The sequence below is a fragment of the Berghia stephanieae genome, chromosome 2 (genome assembly GCF_034508935.2).
Source record: "Berghia stephanieae isolate SIO BIC M18660-M18661 chromosome 2, UCSD_Bste_1.3, whole genome shotgun sequence".
Lineage (NCBI taxonomy): Eukaryota > Metazoa > Mollusca > Gastropoda > Nudibranchia > Aeolidiidae > Berghia > Berghia stephanieae.
The window spans coordinates 118,642,888-118,665,740 of NC_088361.1; the positions used below are offsets into that span (position 1 = coordinate 118,642,888).

Sequence of the window (22,853 nt, forward strand, 5' to 3'; positions counted from 1 at the left end):
ACATGAACAAAATAACATAAAAGCAAGTAGGCCTACTCTAAATAGAAGAGTGGGAAGGGTAAATTCGTATTCAATCATCTATAATATACCGAGTCCAAAATTAACTATCCACTTTGTTTTTGCGTATTTCTTTTCAAATGAGAATACATAATATATACACAAGTTATACATCCATAGCCTGTTAACTGTGGTACTATGAAACAATCTGTATTTTAAAATTTGGCCAGAACATTCGTCCTTCAAATATGTTTGTTTTTTGTTTTTGTTTGTAAGGGTTTTATGGTGCTTACTACACATTTAGGTCATATCAGCGCCAGTAAAAAGGATAAAAACTGGACAGTAAAAACATTCTAAATGTTTAATTAAAAGCACTTGAGGAAAAAGTAAGACAAAGGGGAATGGTACAAGTAGGGAACAGATGTAGATTCCAAGAGCACACTATCAGTGTACTTATTGTGAGATTACCAAAATGTTTGTTTGTTTTGTTTTTAAGGGTTTTACGGCGCTTGCAACACATTTCGGTCATATCAGCGCCAGTAAAAAGGAATAAAATTGTATAGTAAAGATATTCTTGATATACAATTAAAAGTGCTTGAAGAAAAAGTAAGACAAAATGGAATCGGTTCAAATAGGGAACAGATTTAGATCCCAAGAGAACACTATCATTGTACTTAATTTGAGATCACCTAAAAGTCCCAACCAGACACCAGCACGGTCCCCACTAAGAGGAATATTCTCAAATGTTTACAAATCATATTAAAAAAAAAATTACAGTAAATAAAAGGGAGATGATTTACAAGAAAAAAAAATATCTCCCAAAAATATAACTATACATTCGACTGTTTCCCTCCCAGCCAAGGACTCCGGCCAGGGTCAGGACAAAATAAAGTAATCTCATTCCAAGACAAAGACAGAAAGCAATTGGAAACAGACACAGTGTGATAGAAGACTCTCAATACAAGCTATATGTAATTATAGGCCAAAATTATCAGTTGAAGAACGAGGACAACTTACTGGGCAACTGTGAGCTGGTTTAAAACTGTTTTTAATTGCTTTATGGCGCTTGCGATACATTTAGGTCACATCAGCGTCAGTAAATAGGAAGAAAATGGGATAGTGAATAAATTCCAGAATTACAATAAGGACATGAGAAAAAGTACGACAAAGGGGAAAGGTCCAAATAGGGAACAAATGTAGATTCAAAGAGCACACTATCAGTGTACAATGAGTTTTGAGATTACCTAAAAGGCCCATCCAGACACCAGCACCAAGCAATCCCATTCCAAAACAAAGACAGAAATCAACTTGAAAAACAGCAAGTGACCTCTTGCCCACCATGGGAAAGGACCCCAAAAGGACCAAAGGACCCCACCCATAGGTATCAAAGTATAGAATTAGTGACGCAGCTAGAACTTTTGATGTATTTGGGAAAGCATATTGTAATTTGAAAGATAAATTTACTCAACTATAAATGCATGCGTAAGCTACTCAGAATAAAATGGATGGATAGAATAAAAAATGAAGAAGTATGGAAAAGAACACAGCAGAAACCAGTGGGAGAGGAAATAGGAAGAAGACGATGGAGGTGGATTAGACACACGCTTAGAAAGAATGACTCCACTATAACAAAGAAAGTATTGGACTGGAACCCTCAGGGCAGAAGATCAAGGGGAAGGCCACGAGGAACATGGAGAAGAATTAAAGAAGCTGATATACAGAGAAGTGGTAAGACATGGAATGAGATTAAAAAGTTAGCTCAGGATAGAGAGGGATGGACACTGTTTGTCTGTGGCCTATACCCTGACCCAGGGTGAAAAAGGCAATGATGATGATGATAAATGATACAGTCCAAACCTGACAGAGAATTTAGGAATCCTAGGAAACTTATACTTAGCAAAACAAACAAACAAACAAACAAAAAAAACCAACCCCCCCCCCCCCCAAAAAAAACAACAACAAAAAAAAAAAAACAGAAAACGCACAGCCTTTTGATTGTCTGTAACGTTTAACGACAAGTCCATTGGACTAAAATAACATAACAGTAACAGATAAAAAGTACAGTTTATTCCAAGAGCAACAGGATATGGTTTGTCATCGAGGTCAGAGGTAGAGATACCAGATACTGATATATTTCTGCCAATAATGACTTATGAGCTTTCTTTTTTTGTTTTTTGTTTTTAAGGGTTTTACGGCGCTTGCAACACATTTAGGTTATATCAGCGCCAGTAAAAAGGAAGAAAATGGGATAGTCGAAAGTTCTAGAATTACAACTAAAGCACCCAAGAGAGATAAAGGGGAATTGGGAACAAATAGGGATCAGATGTAGATTCCAAGAGCATACCATCAATGTACTTAGTTTGATATCACCTATAAGTCTCACCCAGACACAAGCACAAGATCCAACAAAGAGGAATACACTCAAATGCTAATAATACAAAACAGAGAGATGATTTACAAGGAAAAAAATATCATCTCCCAAAACAATAACTACGCATTTGACTGTTTCCCTCCCAGCCAAGGACTCCGGCCAGGGTCGGGACAAAACCAAGCAATCCCCTACCAAGACAAAGACAGATAGCATGTTGGAAAACAGATATAAGGGGATAGAAGACACGGTAAGTACCTCCCTGCCCACTGTGGAGGTAGGGAACCCCACCCAGGACTTATGAGCTAAAAACAGAGTGGATAGTTAAAATGTGGATGAAAGTAAATACAATTTTTTCATAACACCCCTTTAGTAGTCTCTAATAGGAAAAAAAAAGGTCAAAGCATAATGACCGCTCGTGACGTATCGGGTTATTTGCTTAAACAGTTTCAACCAAAAGTCAAGGTAAACAGTCATTCATCGAAAAAAAATAATGATTTCTGACCTTCATTTTTTAAAATGATTTTCAGTACACTGCACTGAACGGAAGTTGTATTGAATGAATGACTTCTAACCTTCACCTTTTAAAATAATACTCCATGCTCCACACAGAACTAACTTGTATTGAGTTGGGTCATTTTACGACACTTAAAAAAATGTGATTTTTGTTTTGTTTTTGTTTTGTTGAAATTTTAAATTAAAACTAAAACATTACTACTAATCTCGACTTACTTGAAAAATAAATGTACTTTCATCATATTTTTATATTTACTGACACTGACATCAATAACGATGATTGTATAGGAAAATGTACATATGGAGTATTATAATACAGTTTTTGACCAATATTGAATATTTTATAGGAAATTGTACATACAATGGAATGCTATACCTACATAACAAGAGTTTTTTTTATTACCAATTTTGAATACTTCGTAACCTCGGAGATAACCTCCCAAGGTCGGCTCATCCCTCAGTCCGAAAATCCAATAAAGGTCAAAAACTGTATAATAATTCCATCAACAAACAAGTAAGTTATGGCATAGGTAGCAACATATTCAGAAATAACAATAATAACAAAAACATACGAGTTCAAACTGCATCATTTCACATTCAACCATAATAAAATCAATCTCTAATGTGACATCCCTTCCCTCCCCAGGCCTAATCTGGTGAATTAGACACTAAAAATTGAATTTAGTGTCAAAATTACTGGAGACGGAATATATGCTGTTTAAAATACTATTTCATCCTCTTTAATCAAAGTATATTATTATCTTTGTCATTTGCTAAACGTTTAAGTGATGGTTTCTTTTCTCGTAAGTTTGATTTTGTTGTTCATTGTTCAAATTCAAGTTCAGTGGCACGAAAGGTGTACTGTCTCAGCATATATATATATATATATATATATATTTTCCCCCATATTTTTAAAAAGAACTTTCCTGATGCCCTTTCCCGACCCAACAGAAAGACCATGACTATTTGATAACCAATCAAGTCTGATGTTTGTTTTGTTTTTATTGTTTTTAAGGGTTTTACGGCGCTTGCAACACATTTAGGTTATATCAGCGCCAGTAAGAGAAAGTAAGACAAAGGGGAACTGGGAACAAATAGGGATCAGATGTAGATTCCAAGAGCAAACCATCAATGTACTTAGCTTGAGATCACCTATAAGTCTCATCAGGACACAAGCACAAAATCCAACAAAGAGGAACACACTCAAATGCTTACATTATACATTAAAAATAAATATAATAATACATAACAGAGAGATGATTTACAAGGAAAAAAATATCATCTCTCAAAACAATAACTATGCATTTGACTGTTTCCCTCCCAGCCAGGACTCCGGCCAGGGCCAGGACAAAACCAAGTAATCTCATTCCAAGACAAAGACAGAAAGCATGTCAGAAAACAGACATAGGGGGATAGAAGACATAGTATGGACCCCCCTGCCCGCTATGGAACAAGTCTGATGCCCTATCCCGACCCAACAGAAAGACCATGACTATTTGATAACCAATCAAGAGTAATATCTAAATCATGAAATGTCTTGCTTATGTATATGGTTGTAAGCAAATGAAAAATTGCCTTCATGGACAATAAGACAATAAGATATCATTATTATTATTACATTATTATTATAATACGACATTTAAAAAAAAAATGCACATCAGTTGCCATCCCCTAATGACATGCTGTGATCCACAACCAATGATTGTCCACTGCTCTTTGTGAATAAAAATAATCAGTTCATCTAGACAGCAAGTGACCCCGATAATGTTGTCCCATAATACACTACACAGGAGATGGTCACTGTCATCTTGTTTTAAGCAAAAAAAAAGAGATAAGGTAAAAAAAAAAACATGTTAAATCAAACATATAAGTATAAGTAAAATCCAGGCAAATCTGTATAATTTCAGTCATGGACAGTTACGAAAGGTGTACTGTCACAGCATATATTTTTTTTCTTCATATTTTTAAAATGAACTTACCTAATGCCTTTTCCCGACTCAACAGAAAGACCATGACTATTAAATTTGATAACCAATCAAGATAATATTTAAATCATGAAACGTCTTGCTTGTCTGGGATATCAAAAATATTTTCTTGTATAATAAACAGGAATTACTGACAAAGTGCAAACTCAACTTGTGTCGTTCAATAGCAAGTAATGTAACAGACACAAGACAGTCGGCCCAGGTGGACAAAGATGTAAAAAGGTCTTTTATGGAGCGGTCTACATAATTTAAAAAATGTTTGTGTTAATTACACTTGAAAGACTTGTGATTTTATTGCAAACATTGAGATGAATAAATTTCACTTTTGATTGCCTCTATTAGAGAAAAATCATGACTCTTATGCACTCAGTACCAAATTATAGTTGATTATTTGATGAATATAGGATATTAGACTGATGTTTTTAATCATTAAAATTCTGCTGCATAAGATTAGTAAGTTATTATGAGAAGATGGCCATCACGATGCGAGTCCATTTACAGTGATCAATGTTTTAAAAGATGTTATATTAAGTTTATGTGCTTTTACAATAATCATAAGAAGCTAAGAAAAGTTAAACAAAACAGGCAATCTAAATGAGGGAACAGAGTAACAGTTTTTGTTTGTTTTTAAGGGTTTTACGGTGCTTGCTACAGTAAAAAAGAAGAAAATTGGATCGATAAGAATTTCTTGACGTACAATTAAAAGGACTTGAAGAAAAAGTAAGACAAAGGGGAATGGTTCAAAAGGGGACAGGTTTAGATTCCAAGAGCACGCTATCAGTGTACTTAGTTTGAGATCACCTATGTCTTAAACAGACACCAGCACAAGATCCTACTAAGAGGAATCCACTCAAATGTTTACAAATCATATGTTAGAAATAAAAAAAATAACAGTACATAACAGAGAGATGATTTACAAGGAAAAAATATCAGCTCCCAAAACTATAACTATACATTCGACTGTTTTCCTCCCAGCCAAGGTCAGGACAAGACCAAGTAATCTCATTCCAGTACAGAGTCACATAGTATCCTTGTGTCATGAGTGAGACAACAAAATCAGAATGGCACCCATTTGGGATCCATGCTGTAAAGGGACAATCTCTAACGTCTAATAACATAAAGGGAGAGAAGAAGTCCTGTGTTATGTCTCATCTCGGTTTATACCCTAAGTAGATGGAGAAATGGGAGAGAAGAGGTCCTGTGACGTTGTTTATATCCTTAATAGCCAGAGCTAGGGAGGAGGTAGACCTTGTGTAGTGATTATACCTTTGTTTTTAAGTGTTTTACAGCGCTTGCAACGCATTCAGGTCATATCAGCGCTAGTAAAAAGGAAGAAAATGGGATAGTAATAAGTTCTAGAATTACAATTAAAGCACTCAAAAAAGGCTAGACAAGGTGGAAATGGTTCAAATAGGAAACAGATGTGGATTCCAAGAGCACAACGTCAATGTACTTAGTTTGAGATCTCCGAAGTCTCATCCATACACAAGCACAGGTCCCCACTAAGAGAATACACTCAAATGTTTACAAATCATATCATACATAAACAAAATATATTGCAGTGCAAAACAGAGCTGATTTACAAGGAAAAAATATCATCTCCTAAAACTAACTATACATTTGACTGTTTCTTTCTCAGCCAGGGTATCTGGCCAGGGTCAGGACAAAACCAAGTAATCTCATTCCAAGACAAAGACAGAAAGCAAGTTTGAAAAAAAAATATAGGGGGATAGAAGACACAGTAAGTACCTCCCTGCCCACTATGGGAGGTCAAGAACCCCACCCAGGATTATACCTTTAATGATCTTTAACTTTAAATGACGTCATTAGGATATATCTATAATAATGCACAGAGCATGAAATATGAAATCCATTGACATTAAAATTGCATAATAAAATTGCAAAGAAAAAGTAATTAATGCAAAGTTGAAAAAAAAATGCTCCTTAATATTCAGTCACATTATCTGAATTGAACACTGTTTGAATCAATGCCTTTGAATAAAAAAACAATCAGTAACATAACATTATATATATATATATATATATATTTATATATGTATATATACACACTCACTCACACATATAATTAAGCAGTCCTTGAACACAAAATGAAAGACTTTAACATTCTATTATAAATACAAAATGCAATATTATAACTTGTGTATTTCAGTACTCAACAACAAATGAAATTGTGAGGAATGACACTGAAAATGGAATTCGTAGTAACATATCAAATTGTGATAAAAACAAAAGCTTTCAAAATTGAATAATTGAAAATTTATGAAAGTGAAGTCTACAATCATCTGTATAAATAGTAAAAAAATGTTCTCTACAATATGCGAACTTTCTACCTTGTAAAAGCATAGAAAAGAAAAAGGAGAAAATAATTTATAGCACTGTCTGAAATATATACTATACAAGATTGAAAACGTGCTTTCGGTTCACTTTCTGGATAGATTTCAATATTTTTTTACAAAAAAACCCTAAAGGTTCTATGAAAGTTCATCATATTGCCTTTATTATGATATGCAACACTTTATGACTTAATCTTTGCAAATTAGGTCTAAAACAAAAATAAAAAGATGACTCAAAAGACGAGAGTTCAAAATTGTGTGTTACAAATCGAAATCATCCGAAGGGTTATTTAGATGCTTGGATTTTGCCAAAAAGCACCAAGTATTTCCAAAACTTTATGTATTCATGAAAATATGATCATTATCTTCAGTATAAAACTCTAGTTTCGAAGCTGCAATGTCAGAATTCAATTGATCACTGCTAAATCTCTACAACAATGCCAATACTTTCAGAGGCCCAGAGGAATCAAGCAATTGGCATGAGTATGGCTGGTCTAATTTATCGTCAAATCAGTGAGCGTTTTGAATACAGTCGTAGCACGGTCATTCGCCTATGTCAACGAGGTGAAGCTAATGGTACCACTAAAGGCCGCGATGGGTGTGGAGCTTGACGAAAACCAAGATGCTGCAATCTGTTAGTCTTTCATGTGAACAACAACTGTTGTCGGGCAATAAAACCTTACCCCACAGACTGTGAGAATGTGTCTTAAGGCGGATGGATGGGTTGAAATGCTTTTGACCATAGGTACTATGGATACGTTCTCACTAAGCAATATCCGGAAATGAACACTTAACATATTATATCATTGTTATGCTCCCAATTTTTACTATTCCTCCTCTAATTGTAAATAAAATCATGAAAACCACTCAAATTGTTGCATCATTTAAATTGAAAAGAGTTGTTCTTTACGTTTTAATGAAATTTCATTTTACAATTTTTCTATTTTATTTGGGTTAATGCCCTTTGAAAAATGGCGCATTTTTGAGCTTGCCTAGTATATATTCAAACAACAACAAACCAACAAACACATTTAAATTAAAAAAAAAAACAATAAGAAAAAAAAATGGAAACAAACATATTGTTCAAGGAGGTATGAAAAAATCCTCAAAAGCTTGAGCACCATAAACTGTAATTTTCTTACATGCTTTAGAAATTTCTTCCTCCACACATGAAATCTCTGCCCTGAAATCATTTACATATAATTCATTGCTATCTAATTGTCTCAAAACATATTCAAATATGAAAAAAGATGTGATGAATAGACCGATTTTCAAAGAAGTACTGAGAGAAGGCAATTGAAACACTTTCTTAGGTTTTGCGACGACTTCTAAAGTCTTATTGCTTACAGACAGATTCTGGTATTTTGATTTTGTGAAACCAAGATTGCCATATAACAATTGTGTTTTAAGGGAACCAATCTTAACATTTGTGGCCTTTACATCATATGAAGGAATAAAAGACTGTTGTTGAATAATACACTGGGTAGATGTATAGCAATCCCTTGCTTTTTGGACACTGGTTGAATACTTATTGAAACTCTCAAGAGCCTCGATGCAAATATCATTTTCTTGCAAATCTACTAAAAAATCTTTACCTTTATTAAGCAGGTCCAAATATGCTTGCAATTTAATTTCAATATCATTCATTCTAGCGATTTGGTTTTCTGTTGAAGACTGAATTTCATTTTCTATTTTGGATTTCAACCTCATGATAGTTTCACATGACTTGATTGCAACTTGATTCAGATTAAAAATGGAGTCATTCCGTGAACTTACCATTGTTACCTTGCGTGATTTAATCAATGAGATTGATTTATTAGCTTGTTGAAGCTCATGAATCAATTTATCAAGCTCTTTTTGCATTCTAGCTTTAATTTCTTGTAATCTTTCTGACATTGGTATAAGATTATGCCTTTTATGTTCTCGAGAGCATGAGCAAGTAATGCAAATAGCCTCTTGACAAGTATTGCAAAACAATTGAAGCATTTCACCCATATGAATTTGGCATGAGTTTGAAGCCAATAAGTGTGAAGAGGAGCCTGATGAAAGTCGTAAAACCTTAGACCTTTCTTGATGGTGTTCAAGTCGATGAGGAGCTATACAGAATCGACATATATTAAAGTCACAGTCCACGCAGAAAAACTGTACTTGCACCAATCCACAAACATGACACATCCCTAACTGAGCTGAAAAAGAATGTAAATAAATTATTTCTGTTTAATCTAAAATAAATTTATAATGATAATATTAACATAAACACACTTTTTGTATAATTCTTATAAAGATACAATACTGATAAACCAAATTCCCAGTGATTAGGTAGCAGAGAGAAAAAATAAGACAGAATGGGTATTCGCTTCATGGTAAAATGCCCCGCCTCCTTCTCTTCTCTCGTTTCGTTCCAAAATCAATAAAATTCTGTTTCCATTAAATGCTGACTATTTAAATGAAATGGGCATAAGATGAATGGCATAATTTAAGTGGTCATCACACTCCCAAACAATGACAAGACTTCATATTTTCGAAATAGGTTCAAGCAGTGATATTATACTTTAGTTCCTAATATATCATTCTGGGTGAAAATATATTTAAATACATATATAACGGATAGGCAAATACAGTGGTTTGATTTTACACATACACACAACTGAGACTTCATCACTGACTGACCTCAAAGTTCTGATCACAGTTCCACAGATGTCATTGGACAATATTCTTGCATTTCCATTGGCTGTTACTTTATCTAAACAACAGGACATCTCCATTTTCAATGGGTATTGTATTTTACCTCACAGTGATTATATTGATATTGATAGATCGGTATGTTGATGTTAGTAAAAATTATGTTGATCTATATTTACTAATCTCATAGAGAAAAGAACATGGGCCTTTGATGGTATATAAATATATCCGCTTAGCACTGTAATGCATTTTTAGGTGACAATCACATTAAACAAAAGTCAAAACTCAATGGAATTCTATTGTTTTTAGTGTATCGTGGAGCATTTCGCTCGAGTGACTATTCCATTTGTTTTGCTTTTCTTGCACCCTGACCATCAGGCACTTAGGTGGAAACCACTGTATTAATATCATGATTTAAATTTTGTAGATAAAAGCAACAAGAGATTTTTAGCTACCCAATGAAATTGTCAGATTATTGATCAATGACAACTTGCAGAGAGGTCTCCATCACAGACTTCTTAAAATTCGACATCCGCACCTTCTTTGGTCCTTTAAACCCTTCAATATCAAAATTTTTCTTAATAAAATTCTTCATATAGCTCTTACTGCAAAACTAAAAATTGTCAGAAATAGTAATAAAGACTAAGCCTCAATGGTGCAAAATCTCTTGCCAGAATTGATTAAAATTAAATGCATAGCCGCCAACTTTTCACAGAGCTTAATTGGGACGCCCACATATGCACAATACCATCATGACTCAAAACAGCAGTATGTTTGGATTATTAAATATAATCTAGATACAGAGCGTTTTCTGTTCCTTGTTTTGAATTGCTAGTCAAAAAAGCATAATTCTGGGACTTACCATAGACATAACAGTCCAATGTTTTGTTAAAAAAAAATTCTCCTGATAGCCAAATCAGGACAGCCCCGATTTTATCAGGACAGTTGGTAGCTATGTAAATGAAAATGTATTATGGCCCCTGTACAATCCAGATTGTTGATGCCTTGCATCTTTGCATTTGCCTATAGTTTTTTCTTTATTTTTGGTTGTTCTTGTACATCAACATGACACTTTAGCCTTCATTTTTAGCACCAATCAGCAATGTTAATATGTGTGGCGGCTCAAAAAAACCCAACTAAATCTACCAGCTTATGAAAATGAGATATAATCAAATGCATTATAAAGCTCAGGCATTGGTGAGTATTTTGCTGTTTAATCTATCTGGATATTTTAATTAGAACAATAGACATGGCGTTATATGGATACTCATAAGAGAAAACATACAATTGAGAAAATGAGTTGCGCAAACGGTGAAAATATGACAACTAATTTTTTCGATTTTTAAAAATCAACATCAAATAATGCTCAGATTTTCCCCATCATGGAATTCGTGGTAAATTCATGTGCACTCCCTTTCATTGAGTAGCTATTTTTTAAACATAAATATTAATACTAAATATGCACTGGTTGTGGGCATAAAAATGGAGTTTGAGTTGACGAAAAGAGGACTGATATAATTTCCAATATTTCTGCCCCACTTTTCCCTCCCTGTTTGATGCAATCGTGGGGTGATAAAATGACTTATTTTAAGCACTCGTAGTTAGTAAAAGCCTTAGTGATTTTCTTACGATTTAATTGGTAATTAAGATATCGTAGATGATTTTTCAACTGAAATCCCTAAAATCCAAGTTTTATGGTTTCCAACTGCTTTTCCCTGTGACTCGGTTTCACTTTGTGCAACGTTGACCGGGTTTCCTATGCCGCCACACATATAAGCATGTTGCACTGTAAAGGAATAATATTTATTCGAAGAAAATCAGCACCTAGTGGAATGTTAGTTATCTCAATCTATCACCATCATCACCACCACCACCTATAACATTTTTTTTTAAATAAATAAAAATAACAATAATAAAAATAAACCAACACTGAAAACAGATATTTTAATTTAGTCTTCAGGAAATCAAAACTTACCAGCAGCTCCTAATTCTTCCTTCAGTCCAGAAAGATAAAAATTGACTGGAAACTTGGTGACCCCATTCCTAGGAATAATAGCATCCTCCCTGCAATGCGGACAACTCAAGGTTCTTGCATTGACTGGTAAAGACTGCACGATGCTTTGAATACAATCCAGACAAAAGGTATGATGACATGGAAGGATCCTTGGATCATCATATTCATCCATACACACAGAGCAAATCAATAATTTCTCCCTCATCTTTTGGATTGTGTCTGAATCCATGTCCATGGTTAAATCAAAACTGGAAAAAAAATGTAATAAATTAAGACAATTCCCTGTTCACATTCATTGATCAAGTATTTATTTCAATTATTTCAATTTATGGTAAATTTAAAAAATATTTTTTTCATTATTTATTGATTTCATTTCAATGTATGTTTTCTTTAAGAATTGCACAATGACTTAAAATCAAATGGGATTCATGATATCATGAACATCACGGAGTATGTCATGAATCCTTAAATATCAATGATCAATGAACAACAACATTAATAAATAATAATAATAATAATAATAATAATAATAATAATAATAATAATAATAATAAATAATAATAATAATAATAATAATAATAAAAATATAGTCCACTCTGGATAATCGCAACATTTCCCAAGAAACGGAATTAATTCTATATAAAAGTCACTGGTTTTTGTTTGTTGCTTTAGGTCTCTTCCAACACAATTGAGGTTATATGAGAGACCGCTGAAACAAAAAAACAAGCAATCCAACAAAAATAGTACAAATGTAAATCAAAATCATAACCTAAAGATATCATAAGCTAAATTATAAATAACCAAGAACAAACAGGCAGAAGATTTACAGAAAAAAAATATCCCCTGTCAAAAATACAATCACAAACCAAAGAAGCAGGATAGGCTAGTAAAGAGAAGAAGAAACGACATCACTATCGGATCGTACACCCATGCGAACATCATAGGTATATGATTCAAGGGTGATGCTCCCACCCAACCACCCGCAAGTCACTGGTTAATTGCAACAAGCTTCGGTTAATCGCAACAAATTTTCGCCATCAAAAAGTGGTTAATTCAAGTAATCATTCAAACAAAATATCATGTTTAAATTTCATCATGGAAGAAATCGTGACAAGTTGAAAAATCGAGACTGAGCTGGATTTAATGTTACAGTAGAGACAAAAGAGGGCTGGCTTTGCAGTATAGGTTTGTTTTTGTTTTTTAAAAATGTTTTTAAGGGTTTTACGGCGCTTGCAACACATTAAGGTCATATCAGCGCCAGTAAAAAGGAAGAAAATGGGATAGTAAAAAGTTCTAGAATTACAATAAAGCATCCAAGACGAGGGAAGACAAAGGGGAATTGGTTCAAATAAGAGACAGGTGTAGATTCCAAAAGCACTCTATCAAAGTACTTAGTTTGAGATCACTAAAAGTCTCATCCAGACACAAGCACAGGTCCCCGCTGAGAGGAACACACTCAAATGTTTTACAAATCATATATAATATAAAGAAAGCATAATACAGTGCATAACAGAGAGATGATTTACAATGAAAAAAATATCATCTCCAAAAACTAACTATACATTCGACTGTTTCCCTCTCAGCCAGGACCAGGACAAAACCAAGTAATCTCATTCCAAGACAAAGACAGAAAGCATGTTGGAAAACAGATATAAGGGGATAGAAGACGCAGGATGTACCCCCCTGCCCACTATGGGAGGTCAGGAACCCCACCCAGCAGTATAGGTCTGTGATATCATCTGTGGCGAGGGGTGGGTGCATGGGTATAGTCTTTACAGAAGATAGACAGTGACAGTTGTAAAGATAGACTGAGCAATATGCTTTGTTTTCGGATTGGCAAGTGTACATTGTGACGAGTTTGGAGCTCATTGTCTCTCATCACGGTTAATCTCTTTGACTCTTACAAAGGTTGAAAACAAAAGAGTGAAAGTGAATCAAACCTGAATAAGATTCGACTTGCATCACAGCTGCTTTTGCTTGACAAAATCTATACAGGGCTGCCATATGTTTTCATTTCAATCATATTGCTCAGGCTGTGGTGGAATAAGAACAATATTTACCACAACTGGTTTGAGTTTACAATATATTTTGTAAACTGTTGTAATAGTGGACTGGAAACTCAACTTCAGTTCATTGAAACTTCAGTTAATTGCAACATTTTTGCTGATCCCAATGCGTTGTGATTACCCCGAGTGGACTGTAATAATAATAATAATAATAATAATAATAATAATAATAATAATAAACTGATTTCAGATGTGACGTCACACATGTCACTGGGTGCATGAGAATTATTTTATTTTCATTAAGTGATGCATCCTCTCACCTACCTAATAATATATGGGATGCAATACAGACCATAAAATAGAAAACACTTTCTTCAGTTGGCAAGAATATAATTAAGATATTGTATTTGACTTTAGACAATACCTTTACCATCAGTCACTTGTGACAACATAAATCATTATCTTGTTTCAGCCCACTCCCCTTTTCATTGATAATCGGAGTCTTTTAAGTAGTCCCTGCTGAGTCACGCAATTTTCCTTATTCAGTAAACAATGGCACTAATGGTTAAACAAAACGAACTACACAAATATTACCATCAATGGTATACGTTTAAACAAAATATTCACCTGTTATTCCTACTTGATCAATCATACCAACTCACAAAACTGTAAAATTTAATGTTTATCATCTGATTGAGAGAATCTAGTAAAAAAATAATCACACACCTAAAAAATATATATAAAAAGTAGAGTAACATCAACTTCATTCATTTCTAAACAACCGACTATGTTTGTCCGAGTGTGCTTGGTGGAGTGTCCTTAATCCCGTTTTCTGGTTAGCATTCTATAGCCTTTTCCACCCTACCCCCTCTCTCTCAACCATCCCTCCCCCTCTCTCTATTGGGATTTTGTGTGTATATGTGCGTGAGAGAGAGAGAGAGAGAGAGAGAGAGAGAGAGAGAGAGAGGGAGAGAGGGAGAGGGGGAGAGAGAGAGAGAGAGAGAGAGAGAGAGAGAGAGAGAGAGAGAGAGAGAGAGAGAGTTACTCTTTCTTTATTTATATAGAAGATACCAACTCGTGAGACCTTAATCAACAGGACAAATAAATCCATATTGAGCTTGGATGTGGTTCTAAATTATGGTCCAGATACAACAAATAAGAATCCCAATCTAATATATGGATATCCCTTTATGAAGAGTACCTGACTCTAAGCAAAAAAAAAAAAAAAAAAAAAAAAACAAAAAAAAAAAAAAAAAAAAAAAAATCCACACCAAAAACAGAACAATCAAATTATTTGTGATATTTTCAACGGGCTATTTGTGTGATAAATCACTTTCAGCTTTGGCTCATAATCATTAACTCGTAAAACAAGAAAAAGAGACCAATAGATACTGAAGCACAGCAACAGCTTTTGGAAACATCTTTGGCTCCTCGTTTATCCAAAATACACACAGAGAAGCTCCTAATATTGATATTGAAGGTAAGGTAAATAGGTTGTTATTTTGACAATTATAAATTTTTAATGTCTTTCTCTTCCATCCATTGAATCCAATGATTTTGTTGCCATCTTTTCGTTTGAGTTGAAATAAGCAGTTTATTTAAAATTCATGCGTTTTATTGCGCAGTGACAACTTTGATCAGAATCATGGCCAATATTAGTTCATTATCCATTTTTGTTTTTGCAAGTAGATACAGGTCCCTGAACTTGTGACTTTTGTTTTCATTTTTACCGGCCAGTCAGTGAGTGCTAAACTAAAACCATCGTAAAGCAACAACTTTAAAAACAATGGTCCATTGTCAATGACTAATGTCACAAAATGTTTTGTTTGAATAAAAAATGAAATCATGTGAAAATATTGCACCTGTGATTTGTTGTTCTGGAGCCAACTCACGAATTTTAACATCATAAAATATCTTTGCAAATTTCTGCACATTTCTCCCAGCAGAAAGTTTGATCACTGCTGACTTGCTGATGCTGCAGATGAGGATTCTTGGAAACGAGTGAAAGTGAAACGAATCTCACGTGAAATCACGAGTCAATTCCCCTCATAAATGATTAAATAGCAAAATAAGGTGCCAGTGAGATATCTTCAGATTTACTACAGATCTACGGATAGATACATGATTTCAAATTTATCACAATCCTTGTTTAAAATTCTCCTTCTCCCCCTCTTCTTGATCTTTCTCATTTTCCTCATCTTCTTCGCCTTTCTCGTTTTCATGTGAGTCGACTGTTTCAGGCACAGAGTAGGTTGTTGCTTTACGAAAGAATTAAATGAATGAATGAATGAATGAATGAATGAATGAAAAGGTAAATTAAAACAAAGAAACAAACAAACAAACCCATGCTTCAGTGTATCACGACCCCTTCTAAATAGATGAGAATAAAAATCACGGACGATTAGTTTGTGTAAAATGGATATATAGATAGATACGTAGACAGACAGATAGATAGACATACTAATATCGAGTAGAGAGACAGACAGACAGACAGACAGATAGACAGATAGATAGATAGATAGATAGATAGATAGATAGATAGATAGATAGATAGATAGATAGATATTGCATTTTCTCACCTATTTGTAGTACGCCGCCAGACTGTTTTGACATTGTTTCTGCCTCTTTGGAGCGAATTGACAAATTAGAGTTCGCTCCTACACCCATACGAAATATCACCAAGATCTCCAAAGCAACGAAATGTGGTGATGTGTGTGTGTGTGTGTGTGTGTGTGTGTGTGTGTGTGTGTGTGTGTGTATATATATATATATATAGAGAGAGAGAGAGAGAGAGAGAGAGAGATAGATAGATAGATAGATAGGTAGATAGATAGACATAGCTATGCCCACGGAATATCACAATTTTTTCTATGGTCTTTTTTTTTGGGTTTTGTATGTGGGCTCCCTAGTCTTTAGTTTTACGCTATAAATTTGGAATATGAAAGTGAAAGACCTGCTTCATTACAATAACGAATTCCTTTGATCTTAGTTGGCATTGTTAATAAATTCGGGCAAACTTTAAAAAAAGAGCATTTATGGTATCAATGTGATATTTTAAAATATCACTTAAGTCGATCATGTCTTTATAAATAGCATGACCACGTCCTTTTAACAAAGATACAATATTGACTCAAACTGAAGGACATCTGGAAAACCACGTTACATATTTTAAAAATCATGAGCATTTATATAGAGCAATATCCACTAAACGTGCTCGAAGCGCATTACACGGGGTCAACAGCCAACAGCAATACTTAACATGTGGGAAGAGACATTACGCCTGTTAGGTGATCGCTCTTAACAGCGAGGTACTCATTTTACACCCGAGTACGGTGAGGGCATTTGAGTAAATACCCTTTTCCAAGGACTCAACTATGCGCTGGAACCAGACCCTGTATACAAGTGTCATACCGCTAGAGCACATAGCCGTACATGATAAAAATGCTAAATTGAAACGGTTTTGAAAATACATAATTTTATGTATATTTTTTTCTTCTAAACAATCAATATCCTTTTTATTTTTCACTCGTAGAAAAAATAAAAGATTGTCAATTTATTTGCGGGGAAACTATTTTTTTTGGAGCATTTAATCCACGGAATGAAAGAGCTAGCACAACAACAGGTCAGATGACCGAAATAATTATGGGCTTGCTTTAGCATCGTTGTATTGGACAATATTTTGCATCGGTTTCTTACTTACTTATCCGTACCAGCGACCACCTGAGCTCTAGCCCTTCGGTCTTGTGCCATGACGTAGAAGTTAGACGTCTTTTGTAGTTGTTCCAGGTGACTATAAAGTGTGTTACTGATGCTTGGATTTGGTGGGAGGAATGTGCATCTCAGGTCTTCAAGACCTGTGGTGTGTTACTGTTTCATTGGTGTGTTGACATCGGTTTCAGTGTGGTCATAACAATTAGGGTTATCAGACTTGCAAATAAGTATATACATGTCGGATATTCTGGTACCTATACCCCGGTAAGCTAATCATAAAAATCGTCTTGTTTTTCTTTCACGAAACTGGAAGACCGAAAGTCTGTTATTCTTCAGATTGGACACAGGCCCTGGCAGCCTCAGACCAAAGCTATGAACGGATGGATTTAGCCTTGAAAGGCCACACACACAATCAAACACACGCTCGTATCGACACATACACACACCCACACACAAACACCACACACACACCAGTGGCGGTTCTAGCCTATTTACAGTGGTGGGGCAAAGATGATTCGGTCATAAATATATATATATTATTTTTTATTTTATTTTATTTATTTATTTATTTTTTAATTAATTTTTTTTAATTATTATTTTTTTTCACCTTTAAAAAATAATATTTCAACCACAAATAATCACATTCACAATGAAATGACAATACAAGTAGATTTTAATTATTCCAAACGTAATCAAAACTGAATCACGAAAGAGAATACCACTAAAAAATAAAGCGACGAGACATAATGCGACAACACCTTGACAATACAAGTCCATTTCGTTCACTCGAAAAAATTAAAGATTTGCTTTAATCCCTCAACGGCGAGATTAATATTTCTGTTACATTATTGGTTTTCAGTAGTATGTAGTAACCTTAAAGTTTTAATCGAGAAGCAACAACAGCGATATGACTCGAGTTTCATTCAGAGCTCAAATTGCATTTCACTGCTGTCTTGATGATTAGAGTGATTGTGCCGGTGGTGGTAGTGGTTGGAATAGTGGTAGCGGTGGTGGTGGTGGTGGAGGAGGATGTAATTATGGTAGTGGTTTTGGTGGTGCTGTTGGTTAGAATGATAGTTGTGGAGACGATGACGGAAATGTTATGATGATGTTGATATTGTTTTTATTGCTATTGTAGTACTTGTTGTTAATATTGTTGTTGTTGTTAATGATGAAGATAATGATGATGATGATGATGATGATGATGATGATGATGATGATAATGATGATTATGATGACAACGACGATGTCGTCGACAATGATGGTTACCATACGATATTACAAAGTTTATTCAATCTTAGGCTTTCGACAATAAATCATACAATTTGATGACCACATGAAAGTGGAAAAAAAATGGTAAATGGAACCAAACAATAAACTGATACCATTAATAACCACACAAAAATACAACAATAGTAATACCACCAATACGTACAATAATAATAATAATAATAATAATAATAATAATAATAATAATAATAATAATAATAATAATAATAATAATAATAACAATAATAATAATGATGATGATGATAATAATAATAATAATAATAATAATAATAATAATAATAATAATAAAAATAATAATAATAATAATAATAATAATAACAATAATAATATTACCATCATCATTACTACCACCACCATCATTACTACTACCACCACCGCTACCACTATCACTACCACCATCACCATCATTATTACGTTTCCAATCATTTTTTCTCGTTTAAAAAAAATTGATATCTATCAAAACAGTCGAAATTCCGGTCATTTTTTAAAAGGGTAGTTAAAATATCTACGATTTTATTAGCCCTGAAAACTACGATTTTTATTTTCCTATTTCAAGTAGGCAGCTCTGCTATGACAAGTACTCGTATCAGTATCAGTTCCATAGTCAAAATAAGACAAACAAAAACAACGTTTATTTAATCTTAGGCTTTCGCCAATACTTCATACAATACAATTAAGACAAAATAATGTTACGAATTTCTCCTCATGCATTCGTTAGACTATAACAATAACGACCGTGTTATCTTTACTCCTTACCCAACCAACCCCGAGCTTCCCGCCTCTTCATCGTGAACTATCTTATGTATGTATTAGCTTCAGGACGGGCAAGTACGGAATCTGCCCACCCTTCCGTATTTCCTCTATAAGTCAGTTAGAATTCAACTCTCTCCTTGCTCAGAAGAGTATTTCTCGTATACTAATTCAAATGTTGAGAAAACCAAAATGGTGGTTGTATTTTATATATTTATTTAGTCGTGACTTTTGAATAAAAGTGTTTTGTTTTATTAGAGGGAATACAATAGAAAATTACATTGTTTTGCAAAATTATTTTGTCTGGCAATAAAAATACAGGGGTAATTACTTTAAGAATTTAAAAAAAAAAGAACTAACAAATTAATTTGTTAAAAAACAAAACAAAAAAAAACAAAAAAAAAAACAAACAACAACAACAAAAAACAAATAAGAAAACAATTTAAATAAATGAGTTTTGAGAAGCACTAAAGAAAACGAGAAAAAAAAAGAAAAGTTTAAATGGATAAACAAATATATAAAAACAACACAAATCAATACTAAATTGATGTAAAATTAGTAAATTAATAAATTTAATTCAATACTGGAACATTCCCAAAGTCATTACATCAATGGTACCAGCACAAGTAAGGCAATAAATAAGAAAAAGTTCGTTTGCCAAAATCTCTATTTAGTTTTCACTGGTTAATAAGGTGGGCTCATTTGAATTAGCCCGACCTAGTACTAGAGAGGCCAGACAGCAAAAATCGGAGTTAGTTCACGATGAGATGACGATGTGGGCGGAGTGGAGTGGTTGGGGGGGGGGGGGTGGGTGATAAAAAAAGAACAGGAGCGTATCCTGGTTTATGCATTAAGGGATGCATGGTGATTCGCAATCTATCAAAAATACACACAAATTGATTTCAGTACGAAGTATAAAGTTTAAGTAGTAACTTTTGAAATTATCTAATTTAAATTTGATTATTTCAGACCTGGTAATACAGCATATAACTTGAAAAAACAGGCTGGTATTTGCCCACCCTGCCCATTATTACCAGCCGTCCCTGACACACACACACACACACACACACACTCACACACAACTACTCACTGTTAAAATTAAATAGGCAGAGCAACCGACAGTACACATTAATACTACCAATATCTCGGTCATTGACCCCACAGAACACAATAATACGACCATTTAAATTTAAACATTTTCTTTTCCATTTAGTATATATTTTTTTTCTGGTATTTCTCTATTTGTTATCAGAAACCCACTAAAATATTGAAAATGATACTGATTAGTCATATTCACTCTGATGATATGATTTCTTTAAAAAATTTAACTTTATCGGATTTTGCCTTGAATGAGGAGTCGCAGAATGTGGGCCAAATTAAGCGAAATGATCACGCAAAAAGCGGAGGCTAGGAGTTTCTATACATTTATATTTAGACAAATTGAATTATACGTATTTAGTTTTGTGAAAGTTTTTTTCTTTTGTTAAAAAAAAAATCAGATTCTCTCATAATAGAAATAACTAACAAGCCCAAGTATACTCAACATCTAAATTCTCCAAATCACTTGAAGCAAAGTCACCAATTGAGGCAAAGTCACCACTTGAGGCAAAGTCACCACTTGAGGCAAAGTCACCACTTGAGGCAAAGTCACCAATCTTTAGGCAAGTCAACCAGTTGACTGCACTGACTGAAAATGGAGTCATGTTTAAGGTTTCTTGACAGACGTGATATAAAGTAAAAGTATTCTGGAAACATTAAAAAAAAAAAATGATTTGTCTTTGTCCGATAGTATCGTTTAACACCGGTGTCTATAATAAGTTGGTATTTTAAACATAATAAATCGAATTGAACTTCAAAAACAATTTCCAAAATGTTGATTAACCCCCGGGTGATTAGATACGGTTTTGAACCCGTTGTTACCAACATAAGTGCCTGCTCCACTCACTTTTCTGAATTAAAAATTCACCCCATACACCGGAGCATACTCAATGTCTCAATCGTTTCTATGTTATATGTTTGTGATGAGAATATTGGCTATTAAGCTTAACTGCTGGTCAAAATTACTTCGCGATGGTGGTGAACGAATCGGCGATCTCAAGAAGTGGGTGAGAGAGGGATCTAGAAATGACTTTGGGTTTGAAACGAATATTTTGGTGTTCGTGGATAGCTCACACGGTAGAGCCACGCTCTCACCTGCCAGGCGGAGTTGTCGTACCAATAAGGTCGCAGGTTCAAACCCCACCACCGCCGCGAAAAATTTTTTTATTCTCTATTGTCTTCTGGCACTTTTCTACTCACTTCATATCTTGTTGTTACCAACATAAGTGCCTGCTCCACTCACTTTTCTGAATTAAAAATTCACCCCATACACCGGAGCATACTCAATGTCTCAATCGTTTCTATGTTATATGTTTGTGATGAGAATATTGGCTATTAAGCTTAACTGCTGGTCAAAATTACTTCGCGATGGTGGTGAACGAATCGGCGATCTCAAGAAGTGGGTGAGAGAGGGATCTAGAAATGACTTTGGGTTTGAAACGAATATTTTGGTGTTCGTGGATAGCTCACACAGTAGAGCCACGCTCTCACCTGCCAGGCGGAGTTGTCGTACCAATAAGGTCGCAGGTTCAAACCCCGCCACCGCCGCGAAAATTTTTTTTATTCTCTATTGTCTTCTGGCACTTTTCTACTCACTTCATATCTTGTTGTTACCAACATAAGTGCCTGCTCCACTCACTTTTCTGAATTAAAAATTCACCCCATACACCGGAGCATACTCAATGTCTCAATCGTTTCTATGTTATATGTTTGTGATGAGAATATTGGCTATTAAGCTTAACTGCTGGTCAAAATTACTTCGCGATGGTGGTGAACGAATCGGCGATCTCAAGAAGTGGGTGAGAGAGGGATCTAGAAATGACTTTGGGTTTGAAACGAATATTTTTGTGTTCGTGGATAGCTCACACGGTAGAGCCACGCTCTCACCTGCCAGGCGGAGTTGTCGTACCAATAAGGTCGCAGGTTCAAACCCCACCACCGCCGCGAAAAATTTTTTTATTCTCTATTGTCTTCTGGCACTTTTCTACTCACTTCATATCTGGTTTTGAACCCAGCAACCTTGTGAGAGACAAACCAGAATGAAATTGTTCTCGTAAGATGAATTAGTTTCAATTTCGCAAT

At 34.5% G+C, this 22,853-nt stretch overlaps 2 protein-coding genes across 3 annotated transcripts in view; one reads left to right on the forward strand and one right to left on the reverse strand.

Moving 5' to 3' along the window:
- LOC144966404 (synaptic vesicular amine transporter-like) overlaps positions 1-22,853 on the forward strand; it is a 96,906-nt gene that overhangs the window by 54,375 nt on the left and 19,678 nt on the right. The window lies entirely within an intron of this gene.
- Positions 2,010-15,903, reverse strand: LOC144966402 (tripartite motif-containing protein 3-like). The gene is made up of 3 exons (XM_078902811.1): positions 15,785-15,903; positions 11,878-12,164; positions 2,010-9,406 (listed from the first exon to the last, which is right to left on the reverse strand). Exons 2-3 carry the CDS (start codon positions 12,149-12,151, stop codon positions 8,304-8,306), a joined length of 1,377 nt encoding a protein of 458 aa, XP_078758937.1. The 5' UTR covers positions 12,152-12,164; positions 15,785-15,903; the 3' UTR covers positions 2,010-8,303.

Excerpts from the sequence above, each read along its gene's own strand:
- LOC144966402 (XM_078902811.1), bottom strand. The coding sequence starts at position 12,151 with ATGGACATGGATTCAGACACAATCCAAAAGATGAGGGAGAAATTATTG. Across the intron at positions 9,407-11,877 it reads GGAAGAATTAGGAGCTGCTG|CTCAGTTAGGGATGTGTCAT; the intron begins GTAAGTTTTGAT and ends ATTCTTTTTCAG.